Below are 15082 nucleotides of genomic sequence, written 5' to 3'. Positions count from 1 at the left end.
TCCACATTTCAGTCATTTATTTTCAATGCAGCCTCATTTTCAAGGTAATGTATGAGAACATGTCATAAATAATACTTTAGTGGGAACTACTGTGATCTAAAACTACCCAATTTGGTAGTACAATGGCCAGTGATAAGTAATGACACACTCGTGAAACATATCAAATACAATGCCTTTTTTTCAGTGGGTGAGTCAAGTTTAGAAAAACAACAACAACTCCGTACATGATGCTTGTGTCAGGTTTGATTCAAGTGCAGTTAGATAGAGTACGTCACAAATAAGCAGCAAATATAATATCAAGTTAAAAACATGATAAAACATGACATTTCGTGTCGAATAATCAAAACTTAACGTGTAGCAGTCCTTATTGACTCATTTTTAAAACAGTGCATTAAAAGCCTTCAAAAAACACCTAGTTGTACCCTAAATACTTCACAGCGTCAAAAATGTCAAAATCTAGAAAAATAAATTGTACCCTCAAACGACTTGAGTTATGTAAATTGATACGTGAAACATCATCAAGAATGTAACGTTTTGCATGGGTAAAGTTTGCGCCCTCAAACACGTTACGTAAAAAGTCACATCAAATATTGTAAAGCAAATTTTTTTTTTTTTGGAGCTAAAATACCAGTAATGCTAAAGCCATGGTCTAAAGCAGTGGTTCACTACTGTTCTTGCAAGGTCATGACCCACTTTTATAGAAGTTGAAACAATAACTATTTTTTGTTGTTTAAAAATAGCCTTTGAACAAAAACCATGTACAATATGTTATGTTTTTAAAGACCGTTTCAAATATTCAACCATAGCAGGGCTTTGTTATGAACTTTACGCATTATGGAAAATACTCATCTAATGTTAAAAGCATTTATCAAAACGCTGTTTATTTATCAAAACCATTCATTTGAATCCCTCAAGAATTAAGAGGCATGTTTGACTGCTCTAAGTTAAGCAATGTGTTAGCCATGTTAGCTCAAAATGCTAACGTTACACTACTAATGTGGGTCTGAACTACTAGCAAGCTTAGCTTGGTAAGCTAACGAGGCTAGCTTCTGGTGACCCACATTAAAATAATCGTATTGCTCTTTTTATTGATGGTAATGGTAAATACACAACTAGCTAACTTAACGGCAACAGTGTCTCAACTACAACAGTAACCAAAGACGGGCAATGTTTTCTTTTTACACGTGTGTATATATACTGTACATACATTATCCTTTTCACACAGTTGTAGTAGTCGTAGTACCTTTAAAAAGGTGCTAGCTCAGTGAGTAGTGCACGTGAATGTCCCCTTCATTGACGTCCTCACGGAGGCCTCAAGTCCTGCAGCTGACTCAAAATCCACTAGACCAAAATCAGAGAAAAATAAAGTTATCCGGTTGTTTTGTTGCGGATACTCAATTTTTGGGTGTCCTTGTCATTGGCAATATTCTAGCAAACGACCATGGTAATGGGGAAAAATGAAAAAGTATTGAGTAGCGAGCATGCTAAGACATCACAACATACTTAAGCGACGTCACACTGAAGACACAAAGCACTGATGCTAACGCTAACGTGAGAAATGTCCTGGCTGCTCCACCAATCTTGAGTACTGTAGGTGATTCTAGGTCACCTTGACAATAGATGCGATTGTCTTCATTACAAACCGGTGCACATTGTTGGCATTTTGTCCTTTAGGAAATTACAATTTCTTTTCGTACAAAACGACTGGTGGTGCAATTTACTATACAAATTTCACATCAACACCCACCGGATATAAACGCGCATAGCATGTGCCTCACGAGTAGTACGCCGGAACGTTCTTGCCCGAGTGTGGCGGGGATCGACGTATGGAGAGTTGGGGGGGCACCCTGATGAAGCATGTGGAATGGGTGGGGAGAAAGAAGGGTGAAGTGACTTCCTGTATTACCTGCTTGGAGGAACCTATGACGTCAATTTGTTCTCAAGGCAACTAGAGAACAGAAAATAGGCTACGCAGCTGGAAAAATTTATAATTTGAGCTAGATGTTCACCAAAAATATTACCACAATGAGAAAAAAAATGCCAGGATGACCAGAGAACAGGGAAAGGAAAGTAATCGCAAAGATGTAGAGCGATGCAAATTCAACGATGGTATGATGATGGGCCAGGTAGCAAAATGGAAGCTACAACGTGTCGAGATGAAGACGAAGCGATTGGAGGGAAAAAAAGCTTTGTTGGCGTAACTCACCAGCTCGCCCGCACGGCTTCAATGTCACTCACTAAGTTCTGCGCCAGACAAATTCCGAAAATCTGCAAACGGCACAAGAGCAACTCTTTGAATGATGTTCAATTCAAGAAAAGCGATACAAGTCAGCGAGACTCACCTGAAGCAACGCAACGCCGATAAATATCCCCGCCACCAAGGTGAGGTTATCCTGTAGCCACTTCTCAAACTGTGGCACGCAGCCTTTCACATTGATGTAATCCTTCTGCTCCGAGTCCTGCGCAAAATCGTCATCAAACAAATGAAGGAGCAAGAATAATGAAAGACAGGCCATTTGCATTTAACGAGTATGTCAATTAAAAACACACTTACTGGTTTGCCTCGAACGTCATATCCACACTGAGTGTTTATTACATCCTCCTAAAGACACACGCAAAAAAAGTCATCCATCTTGTTTCAGTATCACCACAACAATAATGTGTTCATAAAGATGAGGTGTCTATGGACGTACTGCGGGGTCCTTGGTGCAGCAGGAGAAGGGAACGCCACACTTTTCCCGACTGGGGTTTCCATCCGTGCAATTAAAGTAGATGTTGAGGTTCCAGTCGTCCGCTCCAAAAGCACCGCAGCACTCCCACTGCAACGCGGCAATGAACAAAAAAGGCATGTTACATTATTTACAGTGCCTATATGCACATGGATGCGGAAATATGCGATAAAATGGACCACTAAAAATAGCACTTAAGGGGCGGCCATTTTGCCTAGTCTAGCGACCGAAAATGATATCACAGTTGCCGACAAGTGTGATGTCATTTTCAGTCATCAGCAAGTGGCAAAATGGCCGCCCACTGAGATGGAGGTGAAGTTTGTTGAATTCATATTTCACAAATACAACTTTAATCACAACACTGTTTCGACTAGTTGGTCTGCACAGAAAATATCATAAAATAAAAATATTGGGCTTGACTTCCTCTTTAACATTTTCTAAATCAACACTGACTGTACGATTTGCACTTACATACTCCTGAGTGAAATCGATAAGGTTCTGCAGGTCGATGTCATCCCGGTAAGCACGGATGTTGTTGTTGATGAACAAGTTCAACTGGTCCTTGATCCAGTCCTTAAAGACGAAAGCCAGGATTCCGGTGGTCAGCTCCAGAAAAAAGATGATTCCCAGGAACACAGAGAACTGCAGGGAGAAAAGATTTCATCCACACGGGGAAGACCACCATTCAAGTTCAGTCGATGGTTATCCATCATGACTGAATGAATGTGAGTGCTGGCTAATTGCACGAAACGTACAAATTTGAGCAGGAAAGTGTTCTCCCGCAGCGCTCCAATGCATCCAGCAAAGCCCAGAATGAACATGACGGCCCCGACCACCATGAAGAGCCACACCGGGTCCAGACCACCCAGGTCAGTGATGGACGAAATGTTGGACAGAACCCCCTGGAGGAGACACACAGCGAAAAACTGCAGACAAATTGCGTCTGAGGAGAGGCAAACCGAGGTAAGAGAATGTTTAAAGTCAGAATGTTTCTTAAAAATGTGTCCAGTGGAGGGTGCTGTCAAGTCAGTTTTTTTCAGAACCAGAATGTCTCAACTTATGATGCCACAATTAATCAAGAGCTAATCAAATTAATAATTTTTCAGAATCAATTGCTTAGATTTTTGTATTTAAAATTGCATAAATGCTCGGAATTCCATATTCTTAACAGTAGATATTGGATTTCTGTAGTCCACCATGAAAGCAGACTGCTTATCTTTGCCTTGAATCCAAATACATTTGTTTAGCAATATTAGCTTGGGAAAACAGTAAACAATATGTTTTCCTGTTTTCTGACACGATACGACACAAAACACTAACCGGATCATAATTATTTTTGTGAAATTATTGAGTCTTCACTCACCTTCTCACTCCATGCCCACAAGCCAATTCCAACCAAAGCCATGCCCAGCAGCTGCAAAACAAAACAATAAGAAATTAGTAGAAGGTAGAATAAAGAGAATCTTTGACGTTTGCAATGAGCTTTAGATTTACTTTTTAGAATTGACACATACGTCTGGCCACAAAAAAAAGATGGAGAAGCTATAAAAAGTAAAAAAACCACAGGGAATATTTAAAAAGTCAAAATAATATTTCGGAAAATGACTTGGAGCTTTGCACTAAACTTGTTCTGGACGTCTTTGTCAGGCTGACTGTAAAGGACGCCAACAAGCCGATTAGCAGCTGTCACCCATCTTTTGGTATTGCACCAGCAGGGCTCCATTCCGTTATTGTCAGAACAAAACGCCGTCTTTTAATGCCATTTGGATTCATCCCGATTGGAATTGGCACAGACATAACGGCGCGGGCCTTCTCGCTTACCCAAAAGAGGATATTGAATCCAAAAATGAAGTATTTGATGCAGCAGCTGACTTCGTGGCCTTTGTAGTGATTCCCGGTCATGTTTGCTCATCATCGGCTGCAAGAGCGACCCAGGGGGAAAAAAAAATAGAAAAGAAAAGGAAAACAAGGAACGGAAATGGAGTGCAGCTCAATGGAAAACAAAAACAAGGGCGGGCCTGCTTCACGGGCTTTTGGGAGCGGGTTCAAGAAGCACTCCGCGGATGCATCTCATCACCATTTCAGGCCAGTCGCAATAGTCTCAAAAGTCTTTGCCAGGCCAGTTTATTCACACGATGAGGCGCTCACTTGGCACGTTTGCACGCCGCAATCCAAAAGCTACGAGCGCATCCGTCCGTTTTGATTCCTAAATTCCAAGATGCGTCCTTTCGCTTTGGGATAGTGCGCCCCACGGAAGGCGGAACCGACGAGGCAGGTGCTGTGCTCTCATTGGCCGACGGCAACATTGAAAGATGCCGCCACGAGCCAATCAGAACACAGAAGACAATTGCACTTCCGGTGCAACCATTCGTAACTACCATTTAAATACATCAGACGTCCGATAATAGTAATCTGAACGTGAATAAAAATAAAGACAATTTTATTATTTAAAGTGAATGTGTGAAAATAATAAATTAGTTGTTGGTTTCGAACACTGTCAAAACCCACATTTGAGACTGTAGGCATTTTGAGGTAAATTAGATGACTCACGCGAACACGCTAACAACAACGAGAACAGACGTCTCGAATTTGTTTTTTATTGTGAAGGTCCGAACCGGACGTTTCGCTTCCTGCTCCATTATAAGACGGCTGAATGGGAAGGGAGGGAGGAGAGGCGGAGGGGGCGTACCGGGGCCGTCTGACGCCACAACCAAATAACTGGATCGTAGAGCGGGCGTGTCCTCTCTAGTCCGGCGTCGGACTTTTGACGATTGAGCCGAGGGATGAAAAAGCCGCAGTAGCGTGCTTACCTAAACCAACAACAGTGAAACAACAACATCAGCGGCAACAAAGCCAATCGGGACTGAAATTAAAGACTAATAACGAGGTAGCTAGACACGGGAGAGCAAGTGGACGACGAGGCCACTCCACAGGGGGACTTAATAGTGAAGCCACACAGGAGATTCTTTGTACAACAAGGGTGAGTTACGTATCAAAACACGTCCTATAGAACATAAATAAGAATTCAGAATATCCATATTTTCTCCTTAGCACCAAACACATTCATATGAATCGGCTTCATCCTCCCCCGCTGAATTCCACACACCTGACATTAAGCTAATTAAACACCGACAACATTTTGATTTCATGTCCACGTACTTAATTGCCACGTTTTAAATCAACATTAGTACTTGGAGTCGTGTACAGGATTTTGAAGAGTCTGCTGGCTGACTTCAAGGAGAGAGTGAGATGGAACAAAGTGGAGCATCAAGTAATGGCTTAGTCATGACAGCTGTAGCTTAGCTCGCAGCAGCAGCACCAGCACCAGCAGCTATGTTAGCGGGCCAACATTCAAGTGGAGGATGAGGAAGGCTCGTGGAAATGGCACATATGCGTGGGCTGTGTTATTGTTACGTTTGGAGCGCGGAGTTTTTGAGGGGGGGAGCTGATGGGATGATGCGGCTGTCACACTGACGCGGGGCCGCCGTGGCACGCACGGACTAGGCCTCCTGCACCAGTATTTCAAATAGAAGTCAATTGTTTTGTTTAAAACGTGAGTCTAAATACCTAAAATCATCCAGCTTATTTGTCCTCATTTTATTTGGTTTAAATAAAAGCATTCCCAACGTGATTCCTGTTTATATGACATTAAGTCTAATTCAATTTAGTGAATGTCTTTTACTTTGTTGACACAACTAAAGAGTGCCAAGCGTTTTTTGGACACCTAATGCTTATGTTTAGAGCTGTTGTGAAAGCGCTATATAAATATATATTATGTCATGTATGGCAAAGTTTTTACATTACAAACGGCCCAGGTGTTGATTTGAAGTGAGGTATTTCTTCAAGTCTCACTGATTGTTTGCGGCATGGCATCTAATATTAGATTGTAGGCTATTATTTCAGGGAATACGTTCATGGTTGTTTGATGCAATTACTGCAAAAATGAGCCCAACTGCATTTCACCAGATTTGTTAAGTCTGCGTAAACTACTGATTTGAAGTAAGACATTTATTTGGGAGGATATAAATGTTTTTCCTGAGGGGCAAAAGGAAAGAATGTATCTGTTAGAGGTGAGGCATTTCTTTAAGTCAGGGGTGTCAAACAGTTTTTTTCGCGGGCCGCATTGTCGTCATAGCTTCTTTCGGAGGGCCATAATGACTGTCAACCCAAATGTGTGAGCACAAAACAAAATAAACTGACAAATAACTCGTTTTCAAATCAGACGACTAAAAACTGGTCAAATATTAAAAAAAAAAAAAGATATTAGTAAAAGTGAAAACAATTTGCAATTCTAGTAATGACAATTTGTCTTCGCAGGCCGCTTAAAATGATGCGGCGGGCCGTATCTGGCCCTCGGGCCTTGAGTTTGACACCTGTGCTTTAAGTGGACATGCCATGCGGAGTGTTGCGTGAGACAATGTGTTCACCGTGTGCGCTCGTGTGGCTCCTCCTCAGACATGGCGGATGCAGAGCTGGACTTTCAGACAGGCGACGCCGGCGCGTCAGTCACCTACCCCATGCAGTGCTCAGCCCTGCGCAAGAACGGTCACGTTGTGCTTAAAGGTCGCCCCTGCAAGATTATGGAGATGTCCACCTCCAAAACGGGCAAGCACGGCCACGCCAAGGTGAGCCACCATGCCCCGCCCCCTATCACGCATTCAGTATTCAAAGCCAAACCCGAGTTCTGCTGTCTTCCACAGGTCCACCTGGTTGGCATCGACATCTTCTCCGGAAAGAAGTATGAAGATATCTGCCCTTCCACCCACAACATGGACGTTCCCAGCATCAAGAGGGTTGACTACCAAGTGAGACTTTGTAAATACCACTAGACACCGAATCCCAAATTCTTTACAAACCTCCCCTTTTTTCACTCCTAGCTGATCGGTATCCAAGATGGCTACCTGTCCCTACTCCTGGACAGCGGGGAGGTCCGAGAGGACCTGAAGATCCCAGATGGTGACCTGGGCAAAGAGATCGAGAGCAGAAATGAAGCTGGGGAACAAATCCTGGTCAGTATTTACCAAGGTTATCTTAGCTAATGATTTTTAAGTAGAGGGCAATGCCAATGAATTAAGACATGGTATCTATTAAAAGTGGGCGGGGCAATGACATACCAGCGCTGCCGAACCCCTGAAGCCGACTCACCGAACCCCTAGGGTTCGATCGGACCCGGGTTAAGAACCACTGAGCTCGGGCTTTTATTATAATTGTATCATTTGCGCCATAGCAACGCATAAAGCCAAAATTTAGGAAAAGTTACTGAATGATACCACCTGTTATTTTGATGCTGGTTCCCCCATGGAGACATCTATTTATGGCGAGGCGTTGACTTTTGTTATTCAGGTGACCATTCTCAGCGCAATGGATGAGGAAGCTGCCATCGGCATCAAAGCTCTTGGGAGATAAGCACCAAGGTAAACAAGAAGCATATACATCATAGCACCATTTTCCATTTTGAGGTGTGGCATCATAAAAATTCTCCTTTTCCTCCTGCTTTCTGACTTTTCTTTCCCAGTTTTCACTCTTTTCATTTTTTCTTCTTACAACTGTGTTACAGGGGCTGCCGGACCTTGGGGGAAAAAGGGAGGACGTGTTGCAATCCTCCTTTCCTTCTTTCTTTTTCATAGCTCTCTCTCTCTCTATACTTCAGAGCATGGGTTTCTAATGTTTATTATGATTGTATATTAGGAGCAATTGGGTTCAATGCCCACTGAGCAATTTGGGATTATCCAAGTGGCATTAATGTTACTCTATTTTTATTTTGAATATTTTTTACTTGATCCCCCGTTTTGTCAAAGGGCTTCATTGCAAAAATAATGGAAGCTTGCCATACATTGCGGTTTCCTCTCAAGCGCGGCTAAATTCGGTTCCCGCCCGTGTTTATTTTCCAAACGCTCGTTACAGGAAGTCCAATTAAAATGGAGGTAACCAACTAGTCCAGTTGTTGTAATTGAGTGCTGATTCAATTTACGTAGTGCTTGTTAGGAAAGTAGCACAAATATGGTCACTGCAAACACTGATTCATATTGGGCCGTTGAAAAAAATATGTATCGTATATTAATGGATAGATTAAATACATTTTGGGGTGCCTAAATTAATTGAATTAATCAGATTTTCTGGGGATGGTCAATGTGGTGCATTATCGATGATTTAAGAAATTGTTAAAAATGTATGAGACTTATAAACTGATCAATTGAGAGGCTTTTGGGGCAAAATTATCCTTCACAAAGTTAAAAAAAAAAATCTGGTTTTAAAATTAACTTCATCCATAGAAAAATAATCTAAAAGTAATTCAGCAATAGCTGCGGGAGTCAATCAAATCAAATAGTGTGAAAAATACAAGTAAAAACTGAATCAATCATGGATTTGATGGGAGCGGCTGATAATCTCATGCATGATGATTTAAAATTTAAATAAATTATATATGAAATCAACAAACAAGATCAATTAAGTCTGTCAGTCAAATGTGTTTTGAAAAACGGACTAAGATGCGAATCCTTTGAAATAAACAATTGACAAAGTCAACAAACGTGAATCGAGGGACTGAGTACAAATCCATGGACATGCTCAACATTTTATTAAGCAACATACAGTAAAATCTCTCATTGGAAATTGTCGTAACAGAAACTGTACACAAGCTTACAATAAAGAAAACGGGGTAGGGGGTATTCAATACTCCTTCCATGAGAGATACCGTGCGTGAACGACATGTCAAAAACAAAAGTCGAAACTCCAAATTTCAGGACGACTTGGAATGAGTCACTTGGCGTGGTGGTAAAACCTCTGGCCGCTCTGGGTGTGGGGCAGGAAGCCGTGACGTGGCGCAGCCTGCGGCGAGCTCTGGAATGCGGCCTAGGCAAAAACACAGAACAGGCGTGTTATGACATCACCAAGTCATGGCGGGCGACTCGCTGCGGGGGGGAGGGTCACCTTTGCTGTGGGAATCTGGACGGCCATGGATGGTGTAGGCAGCAAGCCTTGAGCCGATGGATGCATGGCGGTCGGGTGCATGGGCCTCAGGGCACCCTGCGTGGCGACAAATGCAAACGACGGGTGATTCAGGCTGCTGTTTACGCCGGCAAAAAGGGGCTACGTACCGCGTCGGTAAAGCCCGACTGCTGATTGGCGTGTTCCAACTGCTTCTGGAGAGGGATTCCGGCACCAGGGATGTAGCCTGACGCGCGACAACAGTAAATCACAACTACTCAGTCCATCATACAGCTCACAAAATTAACAATAGCTTCTCTAAGGGTAATTAATAGGTTAGTTAATAAATGTTATATTTTAAAATAACGAAGAAAAAATACATGTATTTTGGGGAAACGGAAACAAAAAAGAGATGTGCACGCCAGTCAAATATTTTTGAGAACTGACCAGGTTGGGAGGTAAAGTGACTGTGGACCGGGTAGGCAGGCTGTTGGTGGGGCAGATACTGCATGGCCTGAAAGGCGGACGCTCCTAAAGGGGCGAGGGGTCAAAGCCACACGTTAACAAATACTGACGCCGCATAGCATTCCACACGCGTGCGAGGCCGTACCTCGGATCTGAGAGCCGCTGGCGAAGCTGACCGGCACGGACGGTCCGGGAGCGTAGGTGGCGGGATGCTGGGCCTGCGCCACCCCATAGGACTCATGGACCGCCTGGGCCCCACTGAATTGGCCGTGCTCCGCTGAACCCGAACTGAATGCAGGCGTTTGATAGTGACGTGTCTAGTCAAAGAAAGGACATTGGATTCAAAATCCTTCCATACCTGCTTGGTAGTTAGTCGGCCATTTTGTAGTCCCATTTGAGTTGGGCTAATTTTGTAAATGACACTAAGCAGAAAACAACATCCAGCAGACTCTTGTGGGGTTTTTTTTTGTGCGATTTGGGGTTTTGACAAATTTGTTTCATCTAAATTCTGCCCCAAATGTTATAAAGACATACAGTGGGGCAAAAAAGAGCCAATTTTCTGAATGGTGCTGGGTTGGCTGCACGCAATTTCGTGAAAGATACCAACGGTCACTTACAGGAAGAACAGCGCTCTGGAAAAGCTGCTTGCTCCGATCTCCTAGCAGCGCGCCGGGTCGACTGTGGCTGACGGGACTGCCTGATGAACGAGGTGGGCAATTATGAAAACTTTGTTGAAAGTCACGTATCGCATTCAAGCATAAATATCCTCATTTTATTCACGTATTCCAAGGTATCTCGAGTGGCGCTCACCCTGAATATTGAGGAGGTGCTGGCCAGCATGCATGGGAAGGCTAGCCTGGTAGCTGGCCGACGTCAACGTGGTGATGTCACTGAAAGGACAGGAAGTGAGCGAGCGGCGCGTCAGCAAATAAGGGCACGAGTCAAGCAGCAGGTAAGCGGTACCCACCTTTGCTCCTTGCGCCGTCTTTTCTCTTCTTCATGGAGGACTTTCTTGAGTTGCAAAAAGAGCTGATGTTTCTCCTCTTGGAGCCCTTGAAGCTTTTCGCCCATCTTCATCACCTGAACAATATCCATTATCAAATTTATCCACCAATTTAAATATTTCCCATACAAATTGAAACTTGTACTTTGATTTTTTTTTTTTTTTTTTATTCAAACCTGTTCTTTGGTTTCCTCCAAGGACATCCTCTCCTCAATCTCCTTGGTTCTCTTCCTCTCCTCCTCCTCCTTCATCTTCTGCTCCATCATCTTGTCCACCTCCTCCTCCTCTGGAAAAAAAAAAAAAAAAAAAGACCCGAATGCCACTTCAGCAGTGTGTGTGCAAAAGGAAAGCAGGGAGAGGGCATGCAATGTGTCACCTTGTCGCTTACGCTCTCGCTCCCTCATGATGTGCTTGTGGAGGGCGCGGGCCATCGCGTTGGACAGCTTGGGTCTCTCCAGCAGGGCGGGCATGGTGACAGGCAGTGGAGGGGCCAGCTAAAAGGCAACAGCACACCTTCAGGAATCATTTTCATTAATTAATTTTTTACATTTTATAATCATACAAAATCTAATCAAATATATTTGCTTTTACCTCAAGTTTTTGTGACAGTTATTAGAGTATATAACAGGAACATTTTAATATAAGCATAGTGGCAGGTTATTTTTTTAGTGCTAATTTCTTATCGTGAAAAATAAAGTTATACATTTTTCATAGTTTTCTTCAAATACATATTACTTTCAATTTAATATTTTTCCCATTGCAGATTTATTCTGAAGCATTTCGGGCTTCTCATTTTGAATATAATCTATTTGTAACTTAATGGAATTAATTTTATATGTAAAATATTACTAATTTATTTTGAATATATCGTTGCAGATTACCAGTCTGCACTTCCTACCAATAACTAATTTTGCAAAAAAGTCAAACGAATTAGATATGGTTTAGTTACATATATTATGTATCGATTGACAGTATGTTTTATCCTTTATTTGATTCCTTTTACTCCTGCCAAATGAATCAGAGTAACATGGGAAACGCAAACAAACTAACTGTAAAATCATTATTACTGAGCTATAAAACTAGCTAGAAGCTGATCAAGGCCTACACACCACACCGACAAGCTGCCAGGTTAGCCCTGCATTAGGAAGCTGCAGTTAAATTTAAGTCTGTGTATATATATTAACGTAATGCGTAGTAGAGACTGAAATTGTTCATTTAAATCAAGAAAGTGCACATTGCATTTAAGGTAGCACGCCACCTTCTGCAGCAAAATTGAAACAGTTCGCCCAACGTAGCTTACGGCGTCATATAGGCCGCTAAATCGTAAAAATAAAGTCAAAAACGCTTACTTTTGACGTCGTGCGTGTCCTTAAACGTGTGCTCAGTTGATTGTTTAACTATATTCTAGTCTTGATGTTTGGATTTTCCATAAAAGAAAATTTCGCCGCTAACGACAAACAAGAGCGTTGACAACTAAAACGCACTTCTGGTGTCTGATGCGTTCTGGGAAATGTAGTTTCCTTCAGGCAACATTTTCTCTCGCGAGATTAGCATCTGCGGGAGTTAACCGCATATTGATCAGTTTCATATAATTTGATCAATAACAGGAAAGACTTTTTGCCTTGGTACTTTCATGGTTAAATGTCGCCCAGGTGTAAAACAGTCGATTTTTAAAAAAGTTCCGTGTAATTTTAGGCATTAATTCAGACAATCCTTATTGACAGGATAAAAATCAAGACAAGAGACACGAGTAACTTTTTCATCACATTTTATCATTTAATGCTCACGAGTGGAGAGAAAGCGCCAGTAATGCAGCTCTATAGACTTCTTTTTTTTTTTAAAAAAAAAATGAAAAAAAAATTGCACTCATCTTCACAATACGGTAAATAAAGCCATCTAAAATTAACAATAACCACAATGAATCATACTCAACATAATATAGTTCCTTAGCAGTCAGGAAATAAGAAATGGAGGCCGATAGATACAATGTGAGACTGACTAATGGAGACGAAAGGGAGAAGGGCGGTGAAAGTGCATCTGACGCCTTTTGCTCTGTGAACTCCAAGCTGCTGAGCTAGATTAAATATTTCCAATGGATGGATGTGCGCGTCACGGGAAGGCGGCGGGCAAGCGACAGAGTGGGGATCACATTTCCCTTTGGCTGCTCCCGTACACACTCTCGTCACTGTAGGCAATGTAGAGGAAAAAATCCTCTTCGTGGTGCTCCTAAATTGACAAAAAATAGAAAGATGTAAATTAACGACGGTGGCAATCTAAAATAGGAAACTGAGAAAGCGATGACCTCACCTGGTACAACAGTCCCATGGTGGCCGAGGTGGGTGGAATGACATTGTTTACAAAGAAGAAGAGCGCATCCTCAGCTCGCAAGTGGATTCGTTTTCGGATGAGGAAATAAAACTGGCCCACTGCATTGAGAAAAGGACGAAAAAAATATTTTAAGTAAAATAAATATTTTAAAACAATTATCAAAATATTATACGTGATTTCAATTGAGCAAGTAAAAATTATTTTGTTCAGAATTGGTAGAAGCAGAAAAATGTTTAGTCACCTGTCAGGTCGGAGGGGACGAGATACTTCTTCTTGTCCAGGTCACCTATTCTGGCTTTGGGAGCTTTCTCCACAATAACCTGGAAAATACACATTTATCATAATGAATGCATAAAATGAAAATAACTCATGAATGTGCATGCATTTGTAGAAATTAGACTATTCCTAATAATTACAAATAAAAAGAATAATTGAGTTCCCCTTTGGGAAACCCATTTAATTAATAAATGATGGTACTATTGTATTTTATTAATAATGTATGTAATACCTACCTAACTAGCTATTGGCAAACATGTTAAAATGTTTATATTGTGTGTCAAATATTTTTCATGTATAAGTACAAATTGTTTTATAGCTTATTTCACTATTCTCGTTTATTGTACTCGGTTTCAAGATGCACGTATTTCATTACATAAGCAAAACTTGTTTTTTGATTGGGCAATATCGTTTACTTTCAATTGTTATGTAATTCATGCTTATTTTTACTCATTCTAATCAATCAAGAATATAATAATATACATGTACACACACATTACTTTCACCCTTACAACAAATCAATGAATAGATGAAGCCAATTTGCTAAATTGTGTCGCTGCTAAATGCGGAAGCTTACTACGACGTTGAAGGCAAAGCCAAGAGGCCCGTTGCTGCCCACCGATCGACATTCTCGTCATTACCCCCGCAAATGCGACATTTGACTTCATTTTCAGCACATTTGTGGAATGGGCGGATTAAAATCCACACATTCGGCCAACCCAAGAGAGAGTCGTGATTGACTCGCTCGAGGATAGCCAGGCTGCTACTTAACCGCTAACGTTAGCCGACTACTTACGGGAACCCTATCGGGATACTTCTTCCGAATCTTCTCGCCTTCGGACCGCCTTTTCTCAAAAGGATGTTCTTCTTTGTATTGGAACTTCATTGTTACGCGAGATGACAGACGAGGAGTCGGTCGGACGCTCGTTCCGTGTTCGGGCTGAGGTTTCGGGGGGGAAGAAAATCGCTGACAAACTGACCACGACAACAACAAACGACGCTAAAGTGGCTAGCTATAGCGCGCGGAGGGATATACAATAACAATGTGACGTAAGTGGGGCTACGTCCACGTAAAAGTCACATCAACGTATGATGGCAATTCGGTCGGTATCTTAGAACAACAATCCCTTTACTGAATGGCGACATAGTTCAAAGTCGAGTGTGCGTGTGCGTGTGAGTGGGAGCGGGAGTTGAGGGACTACTTTATTTTGATCACACGCTGCGCCTGAACCCGTCGGAACAAAGTGGTGATTCGGCCGCTCATATGACACTGCGGTTTGGCTGTCTTCCGCTTTGAACTCAAAACGTTACGATAAAGCGCCGCTTTCAAAATCAAAATACGGCAGCAGTCAGT

At 42.1% G+C, this 15082-nt stretch overlaps 4 protein-coding genes across 5 annotated transcripts; 1 reads left to right on the top strand and 3 right to left on the bottom strand.

Annotated features, from left to right (window-relative positions):
- Window positions 1-2: 2 nt before the first annotated feature.
- On the bottom strand, window positions 3-5013 carry LOC125992884 (tetraspanin-5). 2 transcript variants are annotated; one of them, XM_049761839.2, is made up of 10 exons: window positions 4551-5013; window positions 4093-4143; window positions 3485-3631; window positions 3201-3371; window positions 2694-2819; window positions 2555-2602; window positions 2343-2459; window positions 2207-2268; window positions 1748-1847; window positions 3-1341 (listed from the first exon to the last, which is right to left on the bottom strand). In XM_049761839.2, the coding sequence occupies exons 1-9, from the start codon at window positions 4629-4631 to the stop codon at window positions 1775-1777; spliced, it is 876 nt and encodes a 291-aa protein (XP_049617796.1). In that variant the 5' UTR covers window positions 4632-5013; the 3' UTR covers window positions 3-1341; window positions 1748-1774. The 2 variants fall into 2 exon arrangements, with proteins under 2 accessions (XP_049617796.1, XP_049617797.1); XM_049761840.2 differs by lacking the exon at window positions 1748-1847 and having other exon boundaries at window positions 4551-5011.
- Window positions 5014-5401: 388 nt separating this feature from the next.
- On the top strand, window positions 5402-8664 carry LOC125993162 (eukaryotic translation initiation factor 5A-1). Its single transcript, XM_049761913.2, has 6 exons — window positions 5402-5709; window positions 7185-7354; window positions 7430-7534; window positions 7607-7738; window positions 8073-8143; window positions 8287-8664. The coding sequence occupies exons 2-5, from the start codon at window positions 7187-7189 to the stop codon at window positions 8133-8135; spliced, it is 468 nt and encodes a 155-aa protein (XP_049617870.1). The 5' UTR covers window positions 5402-5709; window positions 7185-7186; the 3' UTR covers window positions 8136-8143; window positions 8287-8664.
- Window positions 8665-9291: 627 nt separating this feature from the next.
- gps2 (G protein pathway suppressor 2) lies at window positions 9292-12644 on the bottom strand. The gene is made up of 11 exons (XM_049761780.1): window positions 12474-12644; window positions 11501-11618; window positions 11301-11410; window positions 11089-11201; window positions 10932-11011; window positions 10739-10818; window positions 10267-10438; window positions 10104-10187; window positions 9827-9903; window positions 9660-9755; window positions 9292-9581 (listed from the first exon to the last, which is right to left on the bottom strand). Exons 2-11 carry the CDS (start codon window positions 11592-11594, stop codon window positions 9489-9491), a joined length of 999 nt encoding a protein of 332 aa, XP_049617737.1. The 5' UTR covers window positions 11595-11618; window positions 12474-12644; the 3' UTR covers window positions 9292-9488.
- A 231-nt stretch (window positions 12645-12875) lies between these two features.
- On the bottom strand, window positions 12876-14759 carry gabarapb (GABA(A) receptor-associated protein b). The gene is made up of 4 exons (XM_049761937.1): window positions 14525-14759; window positions 13694-13772; window positions 13432-13550; window positions 12876-13350 (listed from the first exon to the last, which is right to left on the bottom strand). The coding sequence occupies exons 1-4, from the start codon at window positions 14612-14614 to the stop codon at window positions 13270-13272; spliced, it is 369 nt and encodes a 122-aa protein (XP_049617894.1). The 5' UTR covers window positions 14615-14759; the 3' UTR covers window positions 12876-13269.
- Window positions 14760-15082: the final 323 nt, after the last annotated feature.

The sequence above is a fragment of the Syngnathus scovelli genome, chromosome 1, assembly GCF_024217435.2.
Source record: "Syngnathus scovelli strain Florida chromosome 1, RoL_Ssco_1.2, whole genome shotgun sequence".
Taxonomy (NCBI): domain Eukaryota; kingdom Metazoa; phylum Chordata; class Actinopteri; order Syngnathiformes; family Syngnathidae; genus Syngnathus; species Syngnathus scovelli.
This window is presented reverse-complemented; position numbering and strand designations above follow the sequence as displayed.

Bases quoted from the DNA above. Each gene is read 5' to 3' on its own strand.
- LOC125992884 (XM_049761839.2), bottom strand. From the start codon at position 4,631: ATGACCGGGAATCACTACAAAGGCCACGAAGTCAGCTGCTGCATCAAA. The intron at 3,632-4,092 runs GTGAGTGAAGAC...TGTCTCCTCCAG, and splicing joins TGTGGGCATGGAGTGAGAAG to GGGGTTCTGTCCAACATTTC. The intron at 3,372-3,484 runs GTACGTTTCGTG...TTCTCCCTGCAG, and splicing joins ACACTTTCCTGCTCAAATTT to TTCTCTGTGTTCCTGGGAAT.
- LOC125993162 (XM_049761913.2), top strand. From the start codon at position 7,187: ATGGCGGATGCAGAGCTGGACTTTCAGACAGGCGACGCCGGCGCGTCA. The intron at 7,355-7,429 runs GTGAGCCACCAT...TGTCTTCCACAG, and splicing joins GCAAGCACGGCCACGCCAAG to GTCCACCTGGTTGGCATCGA. The intron at 7,535-7,606 runs GTGAGACTTTGT...TTTCACTCCTAG, and splicing joins TCAAGAGGGTTGACTACCAA to CTGATCGGTATCCAAGATGG.
- gps2 (XM_049761780.1), bottom strand. From the start codon at position 11,594: ATGCCCGCCCTGCTGGAGAGACCCAAGCTGTCCAACGCGATGGCCCGC. The intron at 11,411-11,500 runs GTGACACATTGC...TTTTTTTTCCAG, and splicing joins GCGAGAGCGTAAGCGACAAG to AGGAGGAGGAGGTGGACAAG. The intron at 10,188-10,266 runs GTACGGCCTCGC...TCGCCCCTTTAG, and splicing joins CAGCGGCTCTCAGATCCGAG to GAGCGTCCGCCTTTCAGGCC.
- gabarapb (XM_049761937.1), bottom strand. From the start codon at position 14,614: ATGAAGTTCCAATACAAAGAAGAACATCCTTTTGAGAAAAGGCGGTCC. The intron at 13,773-14,524 runs GTAAGTAGTCGG...TGTATTTTCCAG, and splicing joins AGTATCCCGATAGGGTTCCC to GTTATTGTGGAGAAAGCTCC. The intron at 13,551-13,693 runs GTGACTAAACAT...TTCTCAATGCAG, and splicing joins CGTCCCCTCCGACCTGACAG to TGGGCCAGTTTTATTTCCTC.